General features: G+C 41.5%; 1 protein-coding gene across 3 annotated transcripts in view; it reads left to right on the forward strand.

Moving 5' to 3' along the window:
• zgc:174356 (uncharacterized protein LOC100137120 homolog) overlaps positions 1–21341 on the forward strand; it is a 90389-nt gene that overhangs the window by 54262 nt on the left and 14786 nt on the right. For all 3 annotated transcript variants that reach the window (XM_060830827.1, XM_060830825.1, XM_060830828.1), the window contains 2 exons: positions 3425–3508; positions 7337–7493. In XM_060830827.1, the coding sequence (XP_060686810.1) occupies positions 3425–3508; positions 7337–7493 (241 nt within the window). The remainder of the gene's footprint in view (positions 1–3424; positions 3509–7336; positions 7494–21341) is intronic.

Genomic DNA, 21341 nt, shown 5'->3' on the forward strand with positions numbered 1-21341 from the left:
GCTGGGGTAACATTATAACTTGGTCTGATGTTGTATGTATTCCACTGAGATGTTAGATATAAAACTATGTACTTTATAGTCCTCACACACAGGCCTGCACTGCCAGTTTACACTCTTCTGTAGTGTTAAGGAAGGGTTGCATTGCCAGAGGTGCTACTTCTTGTATGACAGTTTAAATGGTAATTATATTTGTATGTGATGGCAGAATGTCAATATTAAAATTTTGGAGATTTGGTGACCTAATCAGTATTTGTCTCAATCAATACCTGAAAGCTGTTGCTTTTTTTTTTATAGAGGAATATTGACAGTATTAGGCACATATGCTCTTAATATTTTTTTCACAACTATGAATGTTGCAGCAAACTTATTTATTTTCTCAATCATGCCTCAATTTCTATTTAATTTGGATATTTTCTATTCCCTAGAACATTTCCTGTAGTTATTAATTTTTACTTGTTTTCCTTGATAATTCTAGGTCAGATCCTATCCAGATGTAGATGACAACACCATACATTTATATCGCATGTTTAGCATAACACAGTATTCCAGTGCTATTCACAAAAGCATCATTAATTAAAAATGTGATGCTAGACTACACAAGGTGATATAGAGAGGAATCCCTAAAAGTGTTTTGTAAAAGTGGGAGGCTTTATGGATCATCTTAAAGGAGAACAGACAGGTAGAATGGTTTTGAGGAAATCCTAGCGGTTAGGGATTAAGCAGCCAAAGGCATTACTGGTGGAACATGATTTCGGAATGCTGATGTTGCAAGAAGCTAGACTGGAGTGTAGAGATGTTCACAGTTTGCAATTCCTTGCATGAGCATTGCATAGCATGTACAAATCAGATTTTTGGGCCAAGATGGCCTGATGTTGAAACTGAAGGTTGATGCTGAAGCTATGTCATGGACAAATCTGATCTTCCTATGTAATGTTACTTGTTCACCAATGTTCTATCTAGTAGGCATGAGATACATTGGAATGTAAATACAAACTCTTTTCCAGTTAAGTCTGTTATATAGCAGTGTTCACTAGAAGTCTGTTGGCATGGAATAATTTTTTCTTGGTGCAATGAATGTTAAGGAAAGGCAAGCTTGCGGAGGCTTAAAACTGTGAGACACACAAAGTTACACTTTGATTTGGCACAAGCAGAGAATAAAGTAAGAAAAAGTTGAGGTTTCACAGGGACCATGACCAATAAAATGCTCTGTCTACTTCTTCTGAGATGGAAGGTCAAATGTGTGCTGTGGTGCAGATGGTTACAGGCCCCTTATGAGCTCAAAAATCTGTAAATCTAATAATTATATTACAGGAATGGGTTCAATGGCTAAACTAGTCCATGTGCTGTGCAATAAAATTGATGTAGCATTACCAAGAATTCTTGGCTAGTAAAATCTAAAATATTGCATTGTATAATGAAGCAATTAATCCGCCTTCATGTTGCAAATACCTAAATCTTCATGTAGGGACTTAATGAGCTAAAAATTCTTGACAATAATTCAACCTTCCTTTAGAGAAAATTAACAGCCTCCCCTTTATTATCCATTAGAAGCAATTACTTTCTAGTAGTTTACAATGGGATCAGCAGGATATACGTTTAAGTTGTTCCAAAATATTTGATTCTTTGGCTTTAAAAATGTTGGTACAGTAGAAGCTCTCGCTCATTCAGTGTTTTGTCATTCACATCAATGGATCTTGTTCTAATCAGTGGTAATTTTTACTATCTGATTTCTAGTTCATTAAAAGCGTGATATTGGGTGACTATTAAATAGCCCTCTAGTTGCCAGGGTTGGTATACACACGTTGGATCTTGAGTGAATGCACTTGTTTTCACTCAGGTGAGACACTAATTATAAACCCACTTTAAGTTATGCCAAAAATGAGAATATACAATATGATTTTCACCATGTTCAGTTTTTCTATTGCTCTTTATGCTATAGAGTAACAAAATAGACAACGCTTGGTGCAGCTGCATGCTAAACTCACTACCTGCCCTTCAGTTACTCAGCAGCTTTGTTAAGGAAAATAGTCATACCGACTACCAGTTATCTGGTGTATTTATTTGTCCCTGGCATATTCTGATCATGTGTTTATTGCGAAGTGTCCTTGGATATTAATTCTATTTGCTGAGTCTTGGTGTGCTGAACTGCTGAGTAAAATTGTTATTAGGAATGAAAAGCTACTCTTTCATGTGGAACTAAGCGGATAGATTTAAACGATTGGGTGGAGTATGCCATTGATTACCCAGTAGTGTCAGCTGGAGGTCTAGTCCATTTTGAGGGCGCATTGCACTTAGTAAATTGGCACTCACTCCTGTTCCCCATGGTCCCTGTAATTTTAGCACAAATTTTATGAAGACAACCTTCCAACTAAAGAAGTTTAACTGAAGTAGATAGTTGGAGTAAGAGGGATTTCTTTGCACCTTGATTTGCTGAGATTGACGCGACTGCCACTAGATTCAGAAGGTTATTCAGTGGAAGGTACGGAGGGGAAAATGGCAGGGGAGTTAGTGACGTGGTAAATCTAGCACCTCCATTTTAATTTAGTTACACCTGAGCAGATGGAGCTAAAATCTCATCCAGCATGTTTCTTAATTAAAGTGTCCTGCTGGCCTTAAGAAATGAAAACTGCAGCATAATAAAGACAGGTGATATGATAAGCTCTTAATCTTCTCCTGATGTAATATGTAAAAGCAAACAATAGATGTCTGTGGTGGATGCCTCGTCTCCTATCCCATCCCAAAATTCTCCTGAGCAACAATCAAAATGGCTTGTTTATCCCTCAGAACTAACTCTTTAACTATATCTTTGATACATTGTCAGATTCAAAAATTAATCTAGTTCCTTGTGTTAAAATTTGCAAAATATTAGGTAGTTTTGACACTTTCTGTCAAAAGGTCAGAAGTTCATACATTCAACAGCTAGTCTGAGACGAGCAAATGATCAATTTTTGACAATTCAGTGTTATACTGAGAGAATGCTACACTGTAGTAAGTGCACCTTTTCAAATTAAATATTAAACTAAAAGTTTTTCTTTCCTTGTGTAAAAGATCCTCTGACACTATTCAAAGAAATAGGAAAGTTCCTGAAGTTCCATTTTGGTACTTACCCCATAATCAATATTACTAAAATGGTTGACAATTACGCAGGTTTGTACACCCTAGTACAACACTGGTACTTCCAAATCATTACTAAAACAGGACACATTTCAAAAGGGATTGGCGTAAAATACTTTGAAATGTCCTGAAGTCAAAAAAAGACTCTTTGTGGGTACTGTCGTAATTTATAAAAATATATCTTTTTGTTTTTTCTAAATGGTCCATTACAACTCCCACTCATACTCACTTGAATGGATCTATATGAAACTTATTTGTCTTAAATTAAGAAAAGAACATTGATCATGCGTTTCAAATATTAATCTTTCAGGTGCGGTAATGAACAGTCTTTCTGGATTCACTGGAGCTGTGCTTCAGTCTGTAGCATCTAATATCGTAGAACGAAATGAACAAGGTCAATGTTGCAGGTTTGCTTGTGAAATTAAATTTAATGATTTTGTGATAATTCAGTTTGACTTGCATTCATTATAAATGGTTTAGAATGTGATCTTAATCTCACTTTAATATTAAAGCACTCAAGCTTTCATGGTTAGTCAATACTTTCTTAACTCTTTTATAAAGTAACTCTGGCAGAGACAATGGTAATTCCTTTCTGTTGTGATATAGAGAAGTGGCAATGTAGCCATATCTACATTTCTATAAATATGACACAAAAGATCAAGAACCTTTTTGAGAGGAGGGCCTTTTACATTGATCTCTCCATTAGAAAACTAATGCCCATTTACAAGCAAAGGCCCTACAATTGTGTTTCACTATTTAAATAAAGTTGGCCGACTTCTTTCATCAAACTAGGGGTAAACTTCCAATTCAACTGGAATTGGCATGTTACATCATCTACTTACATGGCTCTTTTCCCTCCCATGTTGTTTTGTACTTTGCCTCATTCTTGTTCTAGTATTTACCTTCGATGTCATGGACTGCAATGGTCTTTGTCAACGCACCATTTAAAGCACTAATTCCCATTCAACTGTAGAGCCATTTGCTGTGCCACTTTTAAAAAAAAATGGTTCATAGGATGTGGGCATGACAGGCTGAGGTAGCATATATTGCTGATCCCCAATAGTCCTGGAGAAAATGTTGGTGAGCTATCTTTTTTGATCTGCAGTCCTTTGGAGGTCAATCATTGTGCTATTAGGAAGAGAATTTCACTATTTTGACCCAACAAGGTTAAGGAAATGGTGATCTTAGTTGCAAATTGTAACTTGGGGGAGGAACATGCATTTGATGGTGATCCCATGTATCTATTACTGTCGTCCTTTTGGATATTAGAGGTTGCAGGTTTTGAAGGTTTGTAAGGGTGGAGTTGTATTCTGGTGATGCCATGTAATTAGCAATCCAGAGGATCAGACTAATGCTCTCTGAGCATGGGTTCAAATCCCATTATGGGATCTGGTAAAATCTGAATTCAGTGAATAACTCTGGAAAATAAAGCCATGGCTGAAGTTTTTTATTTTGATTAAGTACAAATACATTAAGTTTTTGCTGGGACTCCTACTGCGAGGCTTATGAGTTTTCTCACTATATCTTACCAAACTCTCCCGTTCAAGTCACTATGGTATTTTTCAAGTGGATACCAGCCCCACCTTAGAATGCATTGTTCTTAGGACAACTCATCACTCAGCAGATATCCTGGAATTCACCAGCATCCCTTGTACGTGGCATTTTTAAAACCTGATGTGGACTGTTAACAAGGAGCTTCCCTCTTTTGGTTCTTGATATTTGCCCCCGGCATAGTAGAAAGGGGTAAATTGTCAACTCCCTTTCCATGTAGGAACAGGGACATCCTGCTGGACAGAGTGATCTCTCAGGACCAACAGTAGAAGTCATAGCATGAGACTATGCTAGCCCTGGTTTAAGATTGCTACCCATGTTAAAACAGTTTATCTGGAGAATGTACAGCACTGATGGAAAAAAGTCAATGACCACTTCTACTCTGCCAACATATGTGCCACTTTCTTTCCATACCCCTCACTCTCTATCTCTGCTACTGTTTACACCTCCCACCAAGTGTCTCCATCCTAACACATTCACTATTGCCTGCAACCTCTCCCCCCCCCCCCCCCCCCCCCCCCTCCCTCCCCTCCCCCCGAAATCCATTTTGCCACTAAGCCTGAATGTCCTCTGCCCAATCACTTTCTTGGGATAGCTTCCCACATGCTCCAAAAGTAAGAGCTGTGCCACCTACTTTCATCATCTTCTGTCATCCCTCCCACTCTCACTACTCTAGGAAATCAGTGAAAATGTGTGGTCCTGGTGTAAATGAGGACTGCAGATGCTGGAGATCAGAGTCAAAAAATGTGGTGCTGGAAAAAACAGTCAGGCAGCATCTGAGGAGCAGGAGAGTCTGTAAGCATGAGCTTCTCTTCAGGAATGATGAATGACACGTTGATTCTTCTGTTCCTTGGATGCTGCCTGACCGGCTGTGTTTTTTCCAGCACCATGTTTTTTGACTCTGATCTCCAGCATCTGCAGTCCTCATTTACACCAGGAATTCAGCCTACAAAAGGGGCAGAAAATGTCTAGATGGGTGATGGGCTGCCTGACTTTGGATCTTCTGTGGATCATCCAACTCTGTATCTCATTCCTGCTTTCTCACCATGCCCTTGGATCCCTTTTAGCCCTATAAGAACTATATCTAACTCCTTGAAAACATTCAATATCTTGGCCTGAACCATTTAATGTAATAGAGAATTCCACAGGTTCACCACTTCTCTGGGTAAAGATGTTGCTTCTCATCGGTACTAAATGGCTTACCCCTTATCCTTAGACTGCGACCCCTAGTTCTGGTAAGATAAGAAGTTGCATGTTAATGAGTAAATTGGGCTGTTAACAAGGCCTTTAACAAAATGTAATCCTCAATTGATAACTTTCCACTACCTAGTGTGAAATTCGCTATTATGTATATTGAAAGCTTTTGACGATTGCATGGCCACAAGGGATGCTGTTCTTGGTCAATGTCTGGTGAGTGGTAAGTTTTTCTGGGAATGGTACATGGTAAGATAGGATGGATGTATGATGTGATACTCTAGGTTGGCAATGACAATTAAAGCGACGAGTTTGGTAAGGTACAATGAGAAAACTTGTCTGGCCTTTTGGCAGTTTCACTCCTTCATACCTGACATGACTCTCACTTTTAGGCAAAAAAAGTAACACTCCACTGCATGGAGATTATTCTTAATGTGAAGATGAGTTTGGAATCATCCCGTGCCATTTGGGCTGACCATCTCTTGTCCTATTATAACACACAGACAGTAGATTTGTGAAGATGGGGTGGAATTAATTTCCCCCTGGCAAATGCTGAGGAAACCAACCAATCTAGAAGCTATTAACTGAGCTAGCTGAGTCCAAATGATGTGACCTGTGTTTGAGGAGACAGCAATAAATGTTAATCAACAGGAAATTTGCTTGTCCTGATTCCTTAAGAATTTGAGGTCCAAATTTAATATTGAGAGCTCTCAGCTCCACTCCTTCCTCACTATATGTTACCCCATATCATCTCCAGTGTTGGAGATTGTGGTATGTGGGACATAGTAAGATATGATTGCATGAGTGACTAGGTCAGGCTTGACTAGTCTGAAGAGTTGCTATCTGAATTTTGGTTCAAAATCCCCAAATATTAGTCAGGAGGACTTTGTGTACCTGCAATGTATGTTCGTCATTGTCATCTCTGATGCCTAGATCACTGCCTGTGGTACCACCTTTTTCATTCCCTTGTTTTAGAATTTGGTGTGGTATGATACATGTCACGTATATGTCAGACCAGGTAAAGGGAGCTAGATGGCTTTGCACAAAATTGTAGGGGCCATCATTAAATGTGATTTTTTTTTGAATTCCAGATTTTGTTTGAATTCAGATTTCGCCATGTACCACCTATGGCATAGGAGTCTTGGGTTCCATTTACTAGTCCCGTGATTACTGCCACCATTGCCACTACCTCTTTCAGAAATAAAAAGCTACTTTATTGTATGGAACTGATGAACTTTTGACACTTGTGCATCAATGATGAACCAGTTTCTGGAATTTTGCCAAAATTTTATTATTCAATCTTTGTTGCAGAATGTTATGTTCTGTTGTTATGAATTTTAATTTTAATGGCTCACTATCCCCACAGAGTCTAAAAGATGGTGCTTTTTCAGCTGCTTTGTTTATTTGTTACTGAATACCAGTTCTGTGACCAAAGCTTTAATATTTCATATGGTTGTGTTTTCTTAATTATTAATAGGTGCAATGTTTTCTTGCATGGCTTCTATCGAAACAATCTGTGTTATAATTGGGACAACTGTATTTGATGCACTCTATCCCCAAACACTCACATCGTTTCCTGGATTTAGCTTCATTGTGATGGCTGGCTTCCAAGTGATTCTATTGATTCTTGTACAGTAAGTAGCCAGTTGTTTTCACGAGTTTCCTCTGCATCTGTGTATCTAAATTGTGAATAACTCTTCCTGATGAAATAAGAAAAATAAAGTTGAAAGAAACAGTAAAATAAAAAAACAATATAATGTAGGTGCTGGAGATCTGAAATAAAACAGAAGTACTGGTTAGGTATCCACTTGTGCTGTGTGTTTTACAGGTCTATGCTGGGATGTCCTTAACAACATTTGAGATTTCTATTCCAGTAACTTTATTCCCATTAATAGCTTGTAGATGCTTACCCCACCTGATATTAGATTGTAATTCTGAAGACCTGAAAACTGCATCTAGCTATTTTGTTGAGTTAGCTGTTCCTGTTCAGGCTTACCTCCTCTTCTATTCATATATTTTCCCAATCTTCGGTAAAAACAAAAGCAACAAACCAGTTAGTTAATTTTTCATCCTCTTTGAAAGATGCTCTGTTTTTCTCTCTCTGACATAAAACAAAGAACTGCGGATACAGAAATCTGAAACAAACTCATTGCTGGAGAAACTCAGCAAGTCTAGTATCATCTGTTGAGAGAAAGCAGAGTTCATTGTTTCAAATATCCCTCCATCTGAAACAACGGCACAGGACTTGAAATGTTAACTTTATTTTCTCTCCCCACACACTACCAGATCTGCTGAGTTTCTCCAACAATTTCTGCTTTTGTTTCTCTCCCCTCAGCTTAATTTTTTTACTTTTTTTGTTATCACTATTTTTGTTACATTGCATGTGACTATTTTTAATGTTGTGTTGGCATTTTAAATCTCTTTATTGCCTCTTCATAGACAGGAAAAAAAAACAGCCAGAATACAGAAAATACAATGAATTTCAAATTTGTCATATGTTTTAATGTTTTTGTGTTGAAGTGCCTTTTTCCTGCCTGTGGGAAAGGGCCTATTATGTTCCTTAATCATCTCCAGTTTTGAACGTTTTCTATTGTTTGACAACTATCTGATTGTTCATGTCATTTGTTTCTGATTTAACTAGCGCTAGTTCCCTTTTCAACTGACTGAAGATATACTTGTCAAGTATGTTCTCTCTCACCTTTTTCAATTTTTTTCTTGCATCGAATAATGTTATTGTTACTTTTTGGATATTCTTTTATACTTGTATTTTCTAATTCCTCTTTTTTTTTGTTTTGCTCCTGAACTGCACCCAACATTGTTTACTTTCTTGTATAGGTGTAAACATACAGTTCCAGAATTTGGACTTGAACCCCTGATAGAAGCAGCCAATTCCATTTGCATTGGTTAGGATTTTGTGCAGAAACCCCATTGTCCAGCTGAAAAGTTGGAGTGAAGCCTATCTCCACTTGGCTGAGTAGACCTGAGGCAATTTCACAGGTGTCAGACTGTTAATTGGTCCAGACTTTGAGATTTCCAACTCTGTCTGAGTAGATGTTCGGTTCTGGTGTTGCTACTACATCCAGTTCCCAATGGTGTTCAGTTGTGGAATTGACAACCAGGGAAGCAGGGAACTTTTGCTGGGGCCAGTTAAGGGACCGGTGAAGGGAAGTGGGAATTGACCCTGGGTTTGGGAAGTCAGGGAGCACGCCCTGTGATAGGCCAAACACTGGTGATGGGAAGAGACTCCGAAATCCTCATTATCAGGCACTTGACCAAAAGCATGCCGGTAGCATGAAATCTTCTCCACTGGCAAAGTACCAAGGAGGCAGCAAGGTGACTGGAACAGTGCGCCATCATATCACCCGATTTAACACCCCTAAACATCCCATCACTCCCCCTCGCAAATCCACTCCTAATATGGTACGTATTTTTATTTCCCTTGAGCCTTGCTTTCAGATAATTATTAGACACATTATAGTGACCTAACTTAACCTTGTTTAATATTATCATCACTGCCCTCGTTGTCGAATTCCCACCTCCCTCTGATTACCCTTCCTACTGTCACGTGTTTGCCCCTGGGTTGGTCCTCTGAATTCTCAGTGCATGACACTGCACGACACACAGCCTCTTGCTGATGAGGCTGCTGGTTAGAGAAGAACTGTTGACCTCTAACAGGCCATTGCAGAAGGCAATTAAGAGTCAACTGCACTGTGGGTGTGGATTCACGTGTAGTGTGACCCAGATTTCCTTCCCTGACAGTGATTAGTGAACTCGATGGGTTTTTTGTGAAATTTAATAATGGATTCATTGTCATAATTAGTTTCTTAATTCCAGATTTTTATTTAATTCAAATCCCACCATGAGCCATGGTGGAATTCGAACCCAGGTCCCCAGAACATTGCCTGGGCTTCTGGATTAACAGTCCAGCAATAATATCACTAGGCTGTCACCTCCCCATGTAATACCTAGCGAAGAATCCGATTAAAAGATCCTAGTATAAAAATAGAAGTTGATGATCAAATACCTTGAAAATCTGATGTCTGTGCTATTAGGACCATTGGCTTGTCATCGTGTAATACAACAGGTTAAATAATTCAGATTATAATGTTACTTTGATATCCCAGGATTTTTCATTTAGATTACTGGGGAGCCACAGGTTTATCCTTTTGAGGCTTATTTGCAGTTCTTCTGTTCTCTTGAGATTAATTAAGACTGAAATAGTTGATTTCTCAAATTTAGTTGCATATTGAAAATAATGGGGTCAATGGCTCAAATAGATTTCTCATTCAATATTATCTTATGAATAGCTAAATAATGGGATATATAGCTAATTTAGTTCAAATTTACAATAATGTCCAAAACCATTGGTAATCTTTAAGGGAGTCACTCAGAATTCTGCTGCTTGTCCTATAAAGCACCCTGGCTCCCAGCCTAGCCCAAGGCAACCTCTGTCCTCATTGTTGTTTTGACACTTTGCAAGTCCTTTAGGAGTCCTTGTTTTTTTGGCAACTTCATTCATTGCTCCAGCTCATGGCTTACAAGATGTCATAACATTTAGCCAGCTGTTAGGAATGGATAAAATTGTAATACAGTATTTACGATGTCATGGAGATTTTTAAGGAAAACTGCATAGTCCCCCATTTGCAATCGAGAATGCAAAAGCAAAATCCTGGAGATGGTGGAAACCTGAAATAATTTCACTTGGTTCTAAGGAAAGGTTACCCAACCAAAACATTTACACTCTTTCTTTCTCTCTGAGCAGATTCTGCCTGACCTGCTGAGTGTCTTCCAGCTTTCTCTTGCTCTTATTATAACTGAGAATGACTAATTTGTCTGGAATGTGTAGTTGAAATTTAATCAAAGTTGGGGGACTGACTGATCCTACTGATCCACTGTGCTCAATGTTACATTTTATTCAACACAAAAAACAAAAAATACACAGTGTCATTTATGACGTGTGAAATAAAAGCCAGAAAATGGTAGAAATGCTCAACAGATTTGGCACCATGCCTAGAGAATAAGTGAGTCTGAGTTGATGCTGCAATCTAATGACTGTTTGTCTGGAGAGAATGGAAGGTCTTTGATTTGATATGTGGACTCTATATTTCTCTCCAAAGATGCTGTCAGACCTGCTGATTCTCCCAGCACTTTTTAAAAAAATCTTTCTTTCCAAACTCCTTATAAACAGAACTATGTTAAGTTACTTCTCGTGTTTGTGTGTCATCTCAGAAGTATCCTGACTCGAGATTGTGATAGCTCTGTCTAATTCTCAAGAAATGTTTGGAATCTGCCTTTTTGGTGTTACACTTCTTTTCTAACATTTAGCCAGCTTGCTAGAAGCAGTTTATTTACCTTATTTTGAAATTTGAGATGATTTTGGTCCTCTGGCTTGCGAGGGGGAAGAAAACCCCACACTTGAAGAGTATACAGATTGTTACATTCAACTGAGGTGGTGAAATGCTGAACATGTCTCCTGTTGTGTATGTTTCTGATCAAGTGTATGCTATGATTTGTGACAAGACAGAACAAAGAATTTAAGCCATTTCCCTAGTGTTTTTAGACAATGAATCTTCTATTAGAGCAGGTAAACCCTCAAGGTAGGTAAAAAGGACTGCAGATGCTGGAAACCAGAGTCTCGATTAGAGTGATGCAGGAAAAGCATAGCAGCTCAGGCAGCACCGAGGAGCAGGAAAATGGATGTTCCGGGCAAAAGCTCGAAATAGGAATCAGGAAAGGAGGCAGGGTGGTTGCAGAGTGGAGAGAGAAATGAGAGGGGGATGGGGGTGCGGGAAGGTAGCAAAAAGTACAATGGGTGAATGGGGGTGGGAATGAAGGTGATAGGTCAGGGAGGAGGGTAGAGTGGATAGATGGGAAGGAAGACAGGCAGGTAGGACAGGTCATGAGGGCGGTGCTGAGCTGGAAGGTTGGAGTTGGGGTGAGGTGGGGGAAGGGGAAATGAGGAAACTGGTGAAATCCACATTGCCCTGGGGTTGAAGTGTTCCATGGCAGAAGATAAGGTGTTCTTCCTCCAGGCATTGGGTGGTGAGAGAGCGGCAGTGGAGGAGGCCCAGGACTTGCATGTCCTCGGTAGAGTGGGAGGGGGGAGTTGAAATGTTAGGCCACAGGGCGGTGGGGTTGATTGGTGCGGGTGTCCTGGAAATGTTCCCTAAAGTGCTCTGCAAGGAGGCGTCCGGTCTCCCCAATGTACAGGAGACCGCATCGGGAGTAACGGATACAATAAATGATATTGGTGGATGTGCAGGTAAAACTTTGGATGTGGAAGGCTCCTTTGGGGCCTTGGATGGAGGTGAGGGAGGAGGTGTGGGCGCAGGTTTTGCAATTCCTGCGATGGCAGGGGAGGGTGCCAGGAAGTGAGGGTGGGACAATGGGTCGGCCAGGGTGGTCAGGCTTGTGGATCTTGGGAAGGGGGTAGAATCGGGCGGTGTGGGGTTCCGTAACGGAGGTTAGAAGCTGTGGGTGGGAGATCTCCTGAGGTGATGAGGTTCTGTATGGTCTGGGTGGTGATAGTTTGGTGATGGGGGGATGGGGTCATGGTAGGAGGAGGAAGTGTCTTCGGGTTGGCATCTGGCTTCAGTGTAGACGTCAGTGCGCCAAACTACCACTGCACTCCCTTTATCTGCTGGTTTGATGGTGCGGTTTGGATTGAGGCAGAGGCAGTGGAGGGCTGCGCATTGAGGGTGAGATGTTGGGGGAGGGGGGTAGACAGGTTGAGGTGGTTAATGTCTCGGCAGCAGTTGGAAATGGAGATTGAGGGCAGGTAATAGGCCAGCACAGGGTGTCTAGGTGGATGGAGTGTGTTGGAGGTGGGCAAAGAGGTCCTTGGAAGGTGGGTGGGAGTCTTGATTGTAAAAGTAAGCATGGAGGTGGCGGAAGAAGTGTTCAGCGTCACTGCATGTTTAAATTCATTGATATGTGGATGGAGTGGGATAAGGTGAGGTCTTTGTTGAGGATTGATCGTCCCTCCTCAGTGAGGGGGATGTCGGGGGGAATGGTGAAAACTCGGCAGGGCTTGGTGCTAGGACCTGGTGTAGGAGTGGGGGCGGAGCCTGTAACTGGAGTGGGCGTGGGAATATGGGTGGAGTCATGAGCAAGAATAGTGTTCCCTTCAGGGTTCTGGGTGGCGGGGATGGTGACAGTGGGACCTGCATGGGGGTGTGTCAGCAGAATGCAGGTGAGAGGCATTGGGGGTGGAAGTGGTGGCAAACACGGCAGTGGGGGAGGGGGGTTGGAAGTCAGTGTGTGACATCAGCGATGATGTGAGAGGTGGAAGTGATGTCACGTGGTGCATGAGGAATTGAGGGGCACAAGTGCTATGGAAGTGGCCATGATGGGGGCAGAAGTGACGTCATCCATCACCGTGGGGATGGTGGCTGCAGCAGCTGCATGGCTAATGGCATCCGAGCAGTTGCAGAGGCTGGGGGAATCTTCTGGAATGTTTGAGGAATGCTGGTTGTGCAGGTGGGTAGATAAAAAGTTTGTTGTACTTAGAATTTTTGTTGTTTGAGATGGTGTTGAAGTACTGTTTGTTGAGAGTATGAATTCTCCTGAATATAATACAGAAGGGGGTCCTTTGCAGTTCTGAGAGAGTGTGGTCCTCGGATGTGGCAGGGCTGACTATAGAGAGATTAGGTGCTGGCGCATGGCTGCGAGTGTGGAGTGAAGGATCTTGAAGGAGAACCGTTGCTGGTGTTCTTGAATCTGTAGTCTGGTGGGTGAAAGTTGCTTCTGTGGAGCCTAAACACCAAAATTCATTGCATGAGAACCCTGTTGCTGTGTTATACTTGGCATACTTGGTTTATCATGGAATCAGAGATTGATTTTGTTTTTGTCCATTTTTGAAACCAAATGTAGGACTGCAACTTGATTGGGTAAAAAATGAGGTCTGCAGATGCTGGAGATCACAGTTGAAAATGCGTTGCTGGTTAAAGCACAGCAGGTCAGGCAGCATCCAAGGAACAGGAAATTCGACGTTTTGGGCATAAGCCCTTCATCAGGAATGAGGAGAGGGTGGCAGGCAGGTTAAGATAAAAGGTAGGGAGGAGGGACTTGGGGTAGGGGCGATGGAGATGTGATAGGTGGAAGGAGGTCAAGGTGAGGGTGATAGGCCGGAGTGGGGTGGGGGCGGAGAGGTTAGGAAGAAGATTGCAGGTTAGGAGGGCGGTGCTGAGTTGAAGGAACCGACTGAGACAAGGTGGGGGGAGGGGAAATGAGGAAACTGGAGAAATCCGAGTTCATCCCTTGTGGTTGGAGGGCAACTTGATTGATCAATCAAGATGTTTCTGCTCTTTCTTTAAATAGTTCAGTGAGTTTCCACATCAATTGACACTTTATCAGTCAAAACAGTGGAAAAACATCGTAAGAAGACACTAAATGAGCGAAGGATGTAGGTGATTTCAGAAACAGTGTCCTTCGGTGATATCTATAGGGTTGTTTTTGAACAATGTATGATTATAATCTGATGTGATTGAAACATCTTGCACAAATAACACAGATTATAATCTTTGATAAATTGTTTGTTTTCCTCCTTTGTGCAATCCCTGCTCCCTTTGTGTTATTAATGATGTTTTCACATATCCCAATTTCCACTTTTAGCCATTTTTGTTTTGAGTAATTCTTGTGTTTGATCTATAGCAACTGTAATATCTTTTGCAAACTTCCTTCCTGGTTGGTAGGGATTAGATACCATGGTCATAGAGGTGCACAGCACAGAAACAGATCCTTCAGTCCAACTTGTTCATGCCGAAAAGAGATCCGAACCTAACCTAGTCCCATTTGTCAGTACTTGGCCCATATCCTTCTAAACCTTTTCTATTTATATACCTATCCAGATGTCTTTTAAATGTTGTAATTACCAGCTCTACCATTTCCTCTGGCAGCTCATTCCATAAATGCATCACCCTCTGTGTGAAAAAGTTATCCCTTGGGTCCCTTTTATATCTTTCCCCTCTCACCCTAAATCTATGCCTTCTAGTTCTGGATTCCGCCACCCCAGGGAAAATACTTTGTCCGTTTATTTTATCCATGCCCCTCATGATTTTATAAACTCTCAGCCTCTGACGCTCCAGTGAAAACAGCCCCAGCCTATTCAGCATTTCCCTATAGCTCAAATCCTCTAACCCTAGCAACATCCTTGTAAATCTTTTTTGAACCCTTTCAAGTTTCACAACATCCTTTCCAGAGACAACTTGAGCAAAACTGCAGTTTGAACTAAGCACAGGATTAACTCTAGTATTCAATAATTTCTGTATACTACAGTAGCAACACTGATGATTTAAAATGGGATGGTGGTAGTTTTGTGAAGTCACCTAAAGGTTGGTGATGTTCCTTGCATTTTTATTGAATTTCTTGGGCAGTGGTATTTATGACTGTAGCATCTCTTGAAGGATGAAAACTGCACTGTGACTCAAAAGGACCTCCCCAGCCATTAGGAAGAGGGAATGGGAGGGTCTCTTGTGGTGATCTTCCCTCTGTAGCCAGCAGGTAGACTGCACTGTAGTTACTGCAATCAGACTTCTCTCTTGAGATTAGTAGTGATCAGACCACCTCTGACATGATCCCAGCACAAACTCCTCTTCCTGAGAGGAATATGAACTTGCAGAAGTTGTGCAGCCACGTCAGGAATGTATCTCCACGGTGTTTCAGAATTTCACTAGGGTTTCCAAATGCTTCAGGCTTCAGTGTTTGATATTATCAACTTTTTTTTAAAAAAAAGTTTACGGAGTATGTTCCTCAAATTTATTATCATTCAGAAATGTCCAACCATCTTATACCTACTTCACAATGAGGTGCAAGACATGATTCTTTCTGTTGGGATAACCACAGCACATACTTCAGTGAAGATTGGGATCATTTTCCAACTATCTCCTCGAGAGTAACACTTCCTCCTATCAATTTAAGATCAGTGACTTCCTGAAAAATAGAGCTTTTTCCATACCTTGGGATCCTCCTCTTGATGAACAATAAATCTCAACATGCCAGTTTAGCTTTTGACCAACCGAGGAAGAATATTTAAGGACTAGAATCTCAAGTCTCAACTAACACTATATTTGACAAGCAGTAATGATCTTTGAGCTTTAGAAGTGCCTGCTGCTTCCAAGTGCTGGACAAAGACTATCAAGAATGTATTCCTGAGGTCCTCCAGATCTGGTAGCATGAAAGGCAGTTCAACAGCAGTGGTCTTCTTAAACCAATGTTCCCAACATTGAAGTGCAAATCATGTCAAACCAAATCCATTCGGAAGGATGTTTATATTGGGTTCTGTTCGCCGAGCTGGAAGTTTTTGTTGCAAACGTTTCGTCCCCTGGCTAGGCGACATCATCAGTGTTTTGGAGCCTCCTGCGAAGCGCTTCTTTGATGTTTCTTCCGGTATTTATAGTGGTCTGTCCTTGCCGCTTCCGGGTGTCAGTTTCAGCTGTCCGCTGTAGTGGTTGGTATATTGGGTCCAGGTCGATGTGTTTGTTGATGGAGTTTGTGGATGAATGCCATGCCTCTAGGAATTCCCTGGCTGTTTTCTGTCTGGCTTGCCCTATGATAGTAGTGTTGTCCCAGTCGAATTCATGTTGCTTGTTGTCTGCGTGTGTGGCTACTAGGGATAGCTGGTCGTGTCGTTTCGTGGCTAGTTGATGTTCATGTATGCGGATTGTTAGCTGTCTTCCTGTTTGTCCTAATATAGTGTTTTGTGCAGTCCTTGCATGGTATTTTGTATACTACATTAGTTTTGCTCATGTTGGGTATCGGGTCCTTCGTTCTAGTAAGTTGTTGTCTGAGCGTGGCTGTTGGTTTGTGTGCCGTTATGAGTCCTAAGGGTCGCAGTAGTCTGGCTGTCAGTTCTGAAATGCTCCTGATGTATGGTAGTGTGGCTAGTCCTTTTGGTTGTGGCATGTCCTCGTTCCGTGGTCTTTCTCTTAGGTATCTGTTGATAAAGTTGCGCGGGTATCCGTTTTTGGCGAATACCTTGTATAGGTGTTCCTCCTCTTCTTTTTGCAGTTCTGGTGTACTGCAGTATGTTGTGGCCCTTTTGAATAGTGTCCTGATGCAGCTTCGTTTGTGTGTGTTGGGGTGGTTACTTTCATAGTTTAGGACTTGGTCTATGTGTGTTGCTTTCCTGTATACCCTTGTGGTGAATTCTCCGTTCGGTGTTCTCTGTACTATCACGTCTAGGAGTGGGAGTTGGCTGTCCTTTTCTTCTTCTCTCGTGAATCGGATTCCTGCGAGTGTGGCGTTGATGATCCGGTGTGTTTTTTCTATTTCTGTGTTTTTGATGATTACAAACGTGTCATCGACATATCTGAGCCAGAGTTTGGGTTGAATTTGTGGTAGGACTGTTTGTTCTAACCTTTGCATAACTGCCTCTGCTATGAGTCCCGAGATTGGTGATCCCATGGGTGTTCCGTTGATTTGTTCGTATATCTGGTTGTTGAATGTAAAGTGTGTAGTGAGGCACAAGTCCAGTAGTTTCTGGACTTGTGCCTCACTACACACTTTACATTCAACAACCAGATATACGAACAAATCAACGGAACACCCATGGGATCACCAATCTCGGGACTCATAGCAGAGGCAGTTATGCAAAGGTTAGAACAAACAGTCCTACCACAAATTCAACCCAAACTCTGGCTCAGATATGTCGATGACACGTTTGTAATCATCAAAAACACAGAAATAGAAAAAACACACCGGATCATCAACGCCACACTCGCAGGAATCCGATTCACGAGAGAAGAAGAAAAGGACAGCCAACTCCCACTCCTAGACGTGATAGTACAGAGAACACCGAACGGAGAATTCACCACAAGGGTATACAGGAAAGCAACACACATAGACCAAGTCCTAAACTATGAAAGTAACCACCCCAACACACACAAACGAAGCTGCATCAGGACACTATTCAAAAGGGCCACAACACACTGCAGTACACCAGAACTGCAAAAAGAAGAAGAGGAACACCTATACAAGGTATTCGCCAAAAACGGATATCCGCGCAACTTTATCAACAGATACCTAAGAGAAAGACCACGGAACGAGGACATGCCACAACCAAAAGGACTAGCCACACTACCATACATCAGGAGCATTTCAGAACTGACAGCCAGACTACTGCGACCCTTAGGACTCCTAACGGTGCACAAACCAACAGCCACGCTCAGACAACAACGTACTAGAATGAAGGACCCGATACCCAACATGAGCAAAACTAATGTAGTATACAAAATACCATGCAAGGACTGCACAAAACACTATATAGGACAAACAGGAAGACAGCTAACAATCCGCATACATGAACATCAACTAGCCATGAAACGACACGACCAGCTATCCCTAGTAGCCACACACGCAGACAACAAGCAACATGAATTCGACTGGGACAACACGACTATCATAGGGCAAGCCAGACAGAAAACAGCCAGGGAATTCCTAGAGGCATGGCATTCATCCACAAACTCCATCAACAAACACATCGACCTGGACCCAATATGCCAACCACTACAGCAGACAGCTGAAACTGACAACCGGAAGCGGCAAGGACAGACCACTATAAATACCGGAAGAAACATCAAAGAAGCGCTTCGCAGGAGGCTCCAAAGCACTGATGATGTCGCCTAGCCAGGGACGAAACGTTTGCAACAAAAACTTCCAGCTCGGCGAACAGAACCACAACAACGAGCACCCGAGCTACAAATCTTCGCACAAACTTTGAAGGATGTTTATATGCCTGGCACCAGACTCCTGAAGCAACTGCCCTATTTGGAACTTGGTCACAGGAGATTCCCAAGACAACAGCAGAAATACTTTTAGGGATGCCCTCAAAGCACCACCTGAAGACGTCAAATGTTTGTACATTCTCATCCAGTTTCTGACTTGGGACCAACTAAAATGGAGAAGGTTTATTCAAGAAGGCTGCACACATATATTGAGAGAAATTGTCAGGAGCAATTGAAGGTAATGTTGAGGTGTTAGAGACGGTGCACAATCCTCAAAACAACTCATCTGCTTGGCCCTTCAAGCTTCAGCCCTTTTGTGGCATTACTTTGATTTCATATTTTGGAATAATCTGCCACCTCAAGCCACTGAACCAGAGTGGAGGCCAGTCATCCTTGATCCCAAGGGGCTACCTAAGAAGAGAAGACTGGATGATTGCAAAATGACTGGGAACACTGTAGATCTAGATCAGAGAAGATAGGTGGAAATTCATGGCTTATGTCAATAACAATACCACATTCCATTTATCTCATTAACTTAATATAGTAAAACTTCCTGAGGCATTTTACGGGAGTTTTATGAAACAAAATTTGACAGTAATAATAGGGTTGGAATATTCTTTGACTGTAAATTCATGCACACAGTTGTTTGGTGAGCTCAATGTGATATTTTGATTTTGTTTTAATGATGTCATGATCCCCTGTTTGTATGAAGTTGAGGTAGAAATGGTTGCAGCATATTCTGTCTCTCTCTTTCTCATCAGTTCTGTTTTGTTAGCTTGGCTACCCAATTTTACAATGACACAAAGGCATATAATGAACAGTGACTGCTAAAAATGCTGATGTGTCATAAATGTGCACAAAATTCTAAATTGTTTTCTCTCCTTCGGCAATACCTGATTGCTTTGCAGGATAAATACTGAGAACGTTGTTTTGTAGAAAATCTTTATTTCCTCATGCTATGCAATTGTGCTAGGTTATAACCTTGTGTCCAATTATAATTTGGACTATTTTTAATCACGTTCATTCAATTAAACAGGAATGATTTATGTGATGGCCTCTGGTTTAAACAGTGATTGTTCAGTACTGTGCAAAGAGGTGTTGGGGTTCAGTACTTGGCCTGTGCTGGGTTAATTGATTTCTGCCAGAGCTGGGAGAGTGCTAAACTGGTGTTTTGGTTGTGAATGAGACTGGACTTGAGATCAGCTTGTAGTTTTCCCTGCAGTTAACCAACCAGCATTCGTTGTTATGTTTGCATGGTGGATGTGCATTAGCTGCTTCATTGCTGTTGACCCCCTCAGCCAGACCCTCATGAACTCTAGATTTGATCATTTCAATGTACTGCAGGCTAGACTCCCATGTCATACCCTCTATAAACTTAAGATCATTAAAAACTCGAATGCCTGTGTTGTCTTAACCGCCAACAAATCCCATCCTATATTACTTCCTTGATTCCCAGTCAAGGAATATTTTGATGTTAAAATTCTCATCCTTGTTTTTCAAATGCCTCCTTGTTCTTGCCCCTCTTATTTTCTCCCACCTTCTGAGAAATCTGTGCTCCTTCATTCTGACCTCTTGCGCATTCCGAAGTGTAATTGCTGCACCATTATCACCTCATCACCATACTCTTGAATAACCTATCTTTCTGCTTCTCTACCTTACTTTCATCCTTTAAGACACTTAAAACTTTGACTGAGATTTTGGCAATTTGTTCTATTATTTGCTTGCTTTGCTTTACTGTTAATGCAACTTGTAAAGTACCTTGGGATGTTAAAGGTACTATGCAGATAAAAAGATGTCACTGTGCATCTTGAGGAGACCATATGAATTAACAAACAGAATTCCTACAGTGTTTAAGTACTCCATTCAGCCCATCGAGTCCACACCAGCCCTCTGAACAACATTCCACTCAGACTGACCTAACTGCATCCCCTCCCAAACCCTGTAAGCCTGCACTTCAGATGACTGATCTTCCAAACCTGCCATCCCTGGACAATATGGACAATTTATCCTGGCCAAGCCACCTTACCTGCACATCTTTGGACTGTGGGAGGAAGGTGGAGTACCCAGAAGAAATGCACACAGGCAAAGGGAGACTGCATGGCGTTTGCACAGCCAGTCACGCTTGGGCAGAATTGAATCTGGGTCCCTGCTTGTTTGGTAACTAGAAAAAGAAAGAAAACTGATGTGCCAAATTCATGAATGTAGTTTGGTAACTGGCAATGGGACATTTTTCATATTGCCGGTAATTTATTTTGAGTGAATGCCTGTAGGGATAAAACTGGGACCACTGAATGGAATGACTCCCTCTGGAGAGACTGACCAGATTTCGGTTATGGTGAAGTAGGCAACGTTCTTGTCTCTGAGTTAGAAGGTCTTGGATTCAGATTTCACCCCATAAAATTTAGGATTCATCCTACAGAGTAGTTGGAATGCTGCACAATCAAAGGTGTGGACATACCCTTGAGACATCTGTCTCCTTAGTGGGAGGAAAAGTATGGTATTACATTTTGTTTGAAAAGGAAGGGGGGTGTTCATCCTGGTGGGCTTGCCAGTAGGGAAGTGTGAAGGAGTAATATTTGAATAAATAGCCAGGGCATTCAATTTTTTTGAGGGGCCCTTCTAGCTTTGTTTGTTATTCTCTCTAACTTTTATTAGGTGATGCTTTTTGTTGATTGTAGTGGGTATTTGGTAGTCCATAAGCAGAATTAGAAGAATTCAACAATATCCTGAATAATTATCAACCCCATTAAGCATTAAAGC

The sequence above is a fragment of the Hemiscyllium ocellatum genome, chromosome 10 (genome assembly GCF_020745735.1).
Source record: "Hemiscyllium ocellatum isolate sHemOce1 chromosome 10, sHemOce1.pat.X.cur, whole genome shotgun sequence".
In the NCBI taxonomy this organism is placed as follows: Eukaryota; Metazoa; Chordata; class Chondrichthyes; order Orectolobiformes; family Hemiscylliidae; genus Hemiscyllium; species Hemiscyllium ocellatum.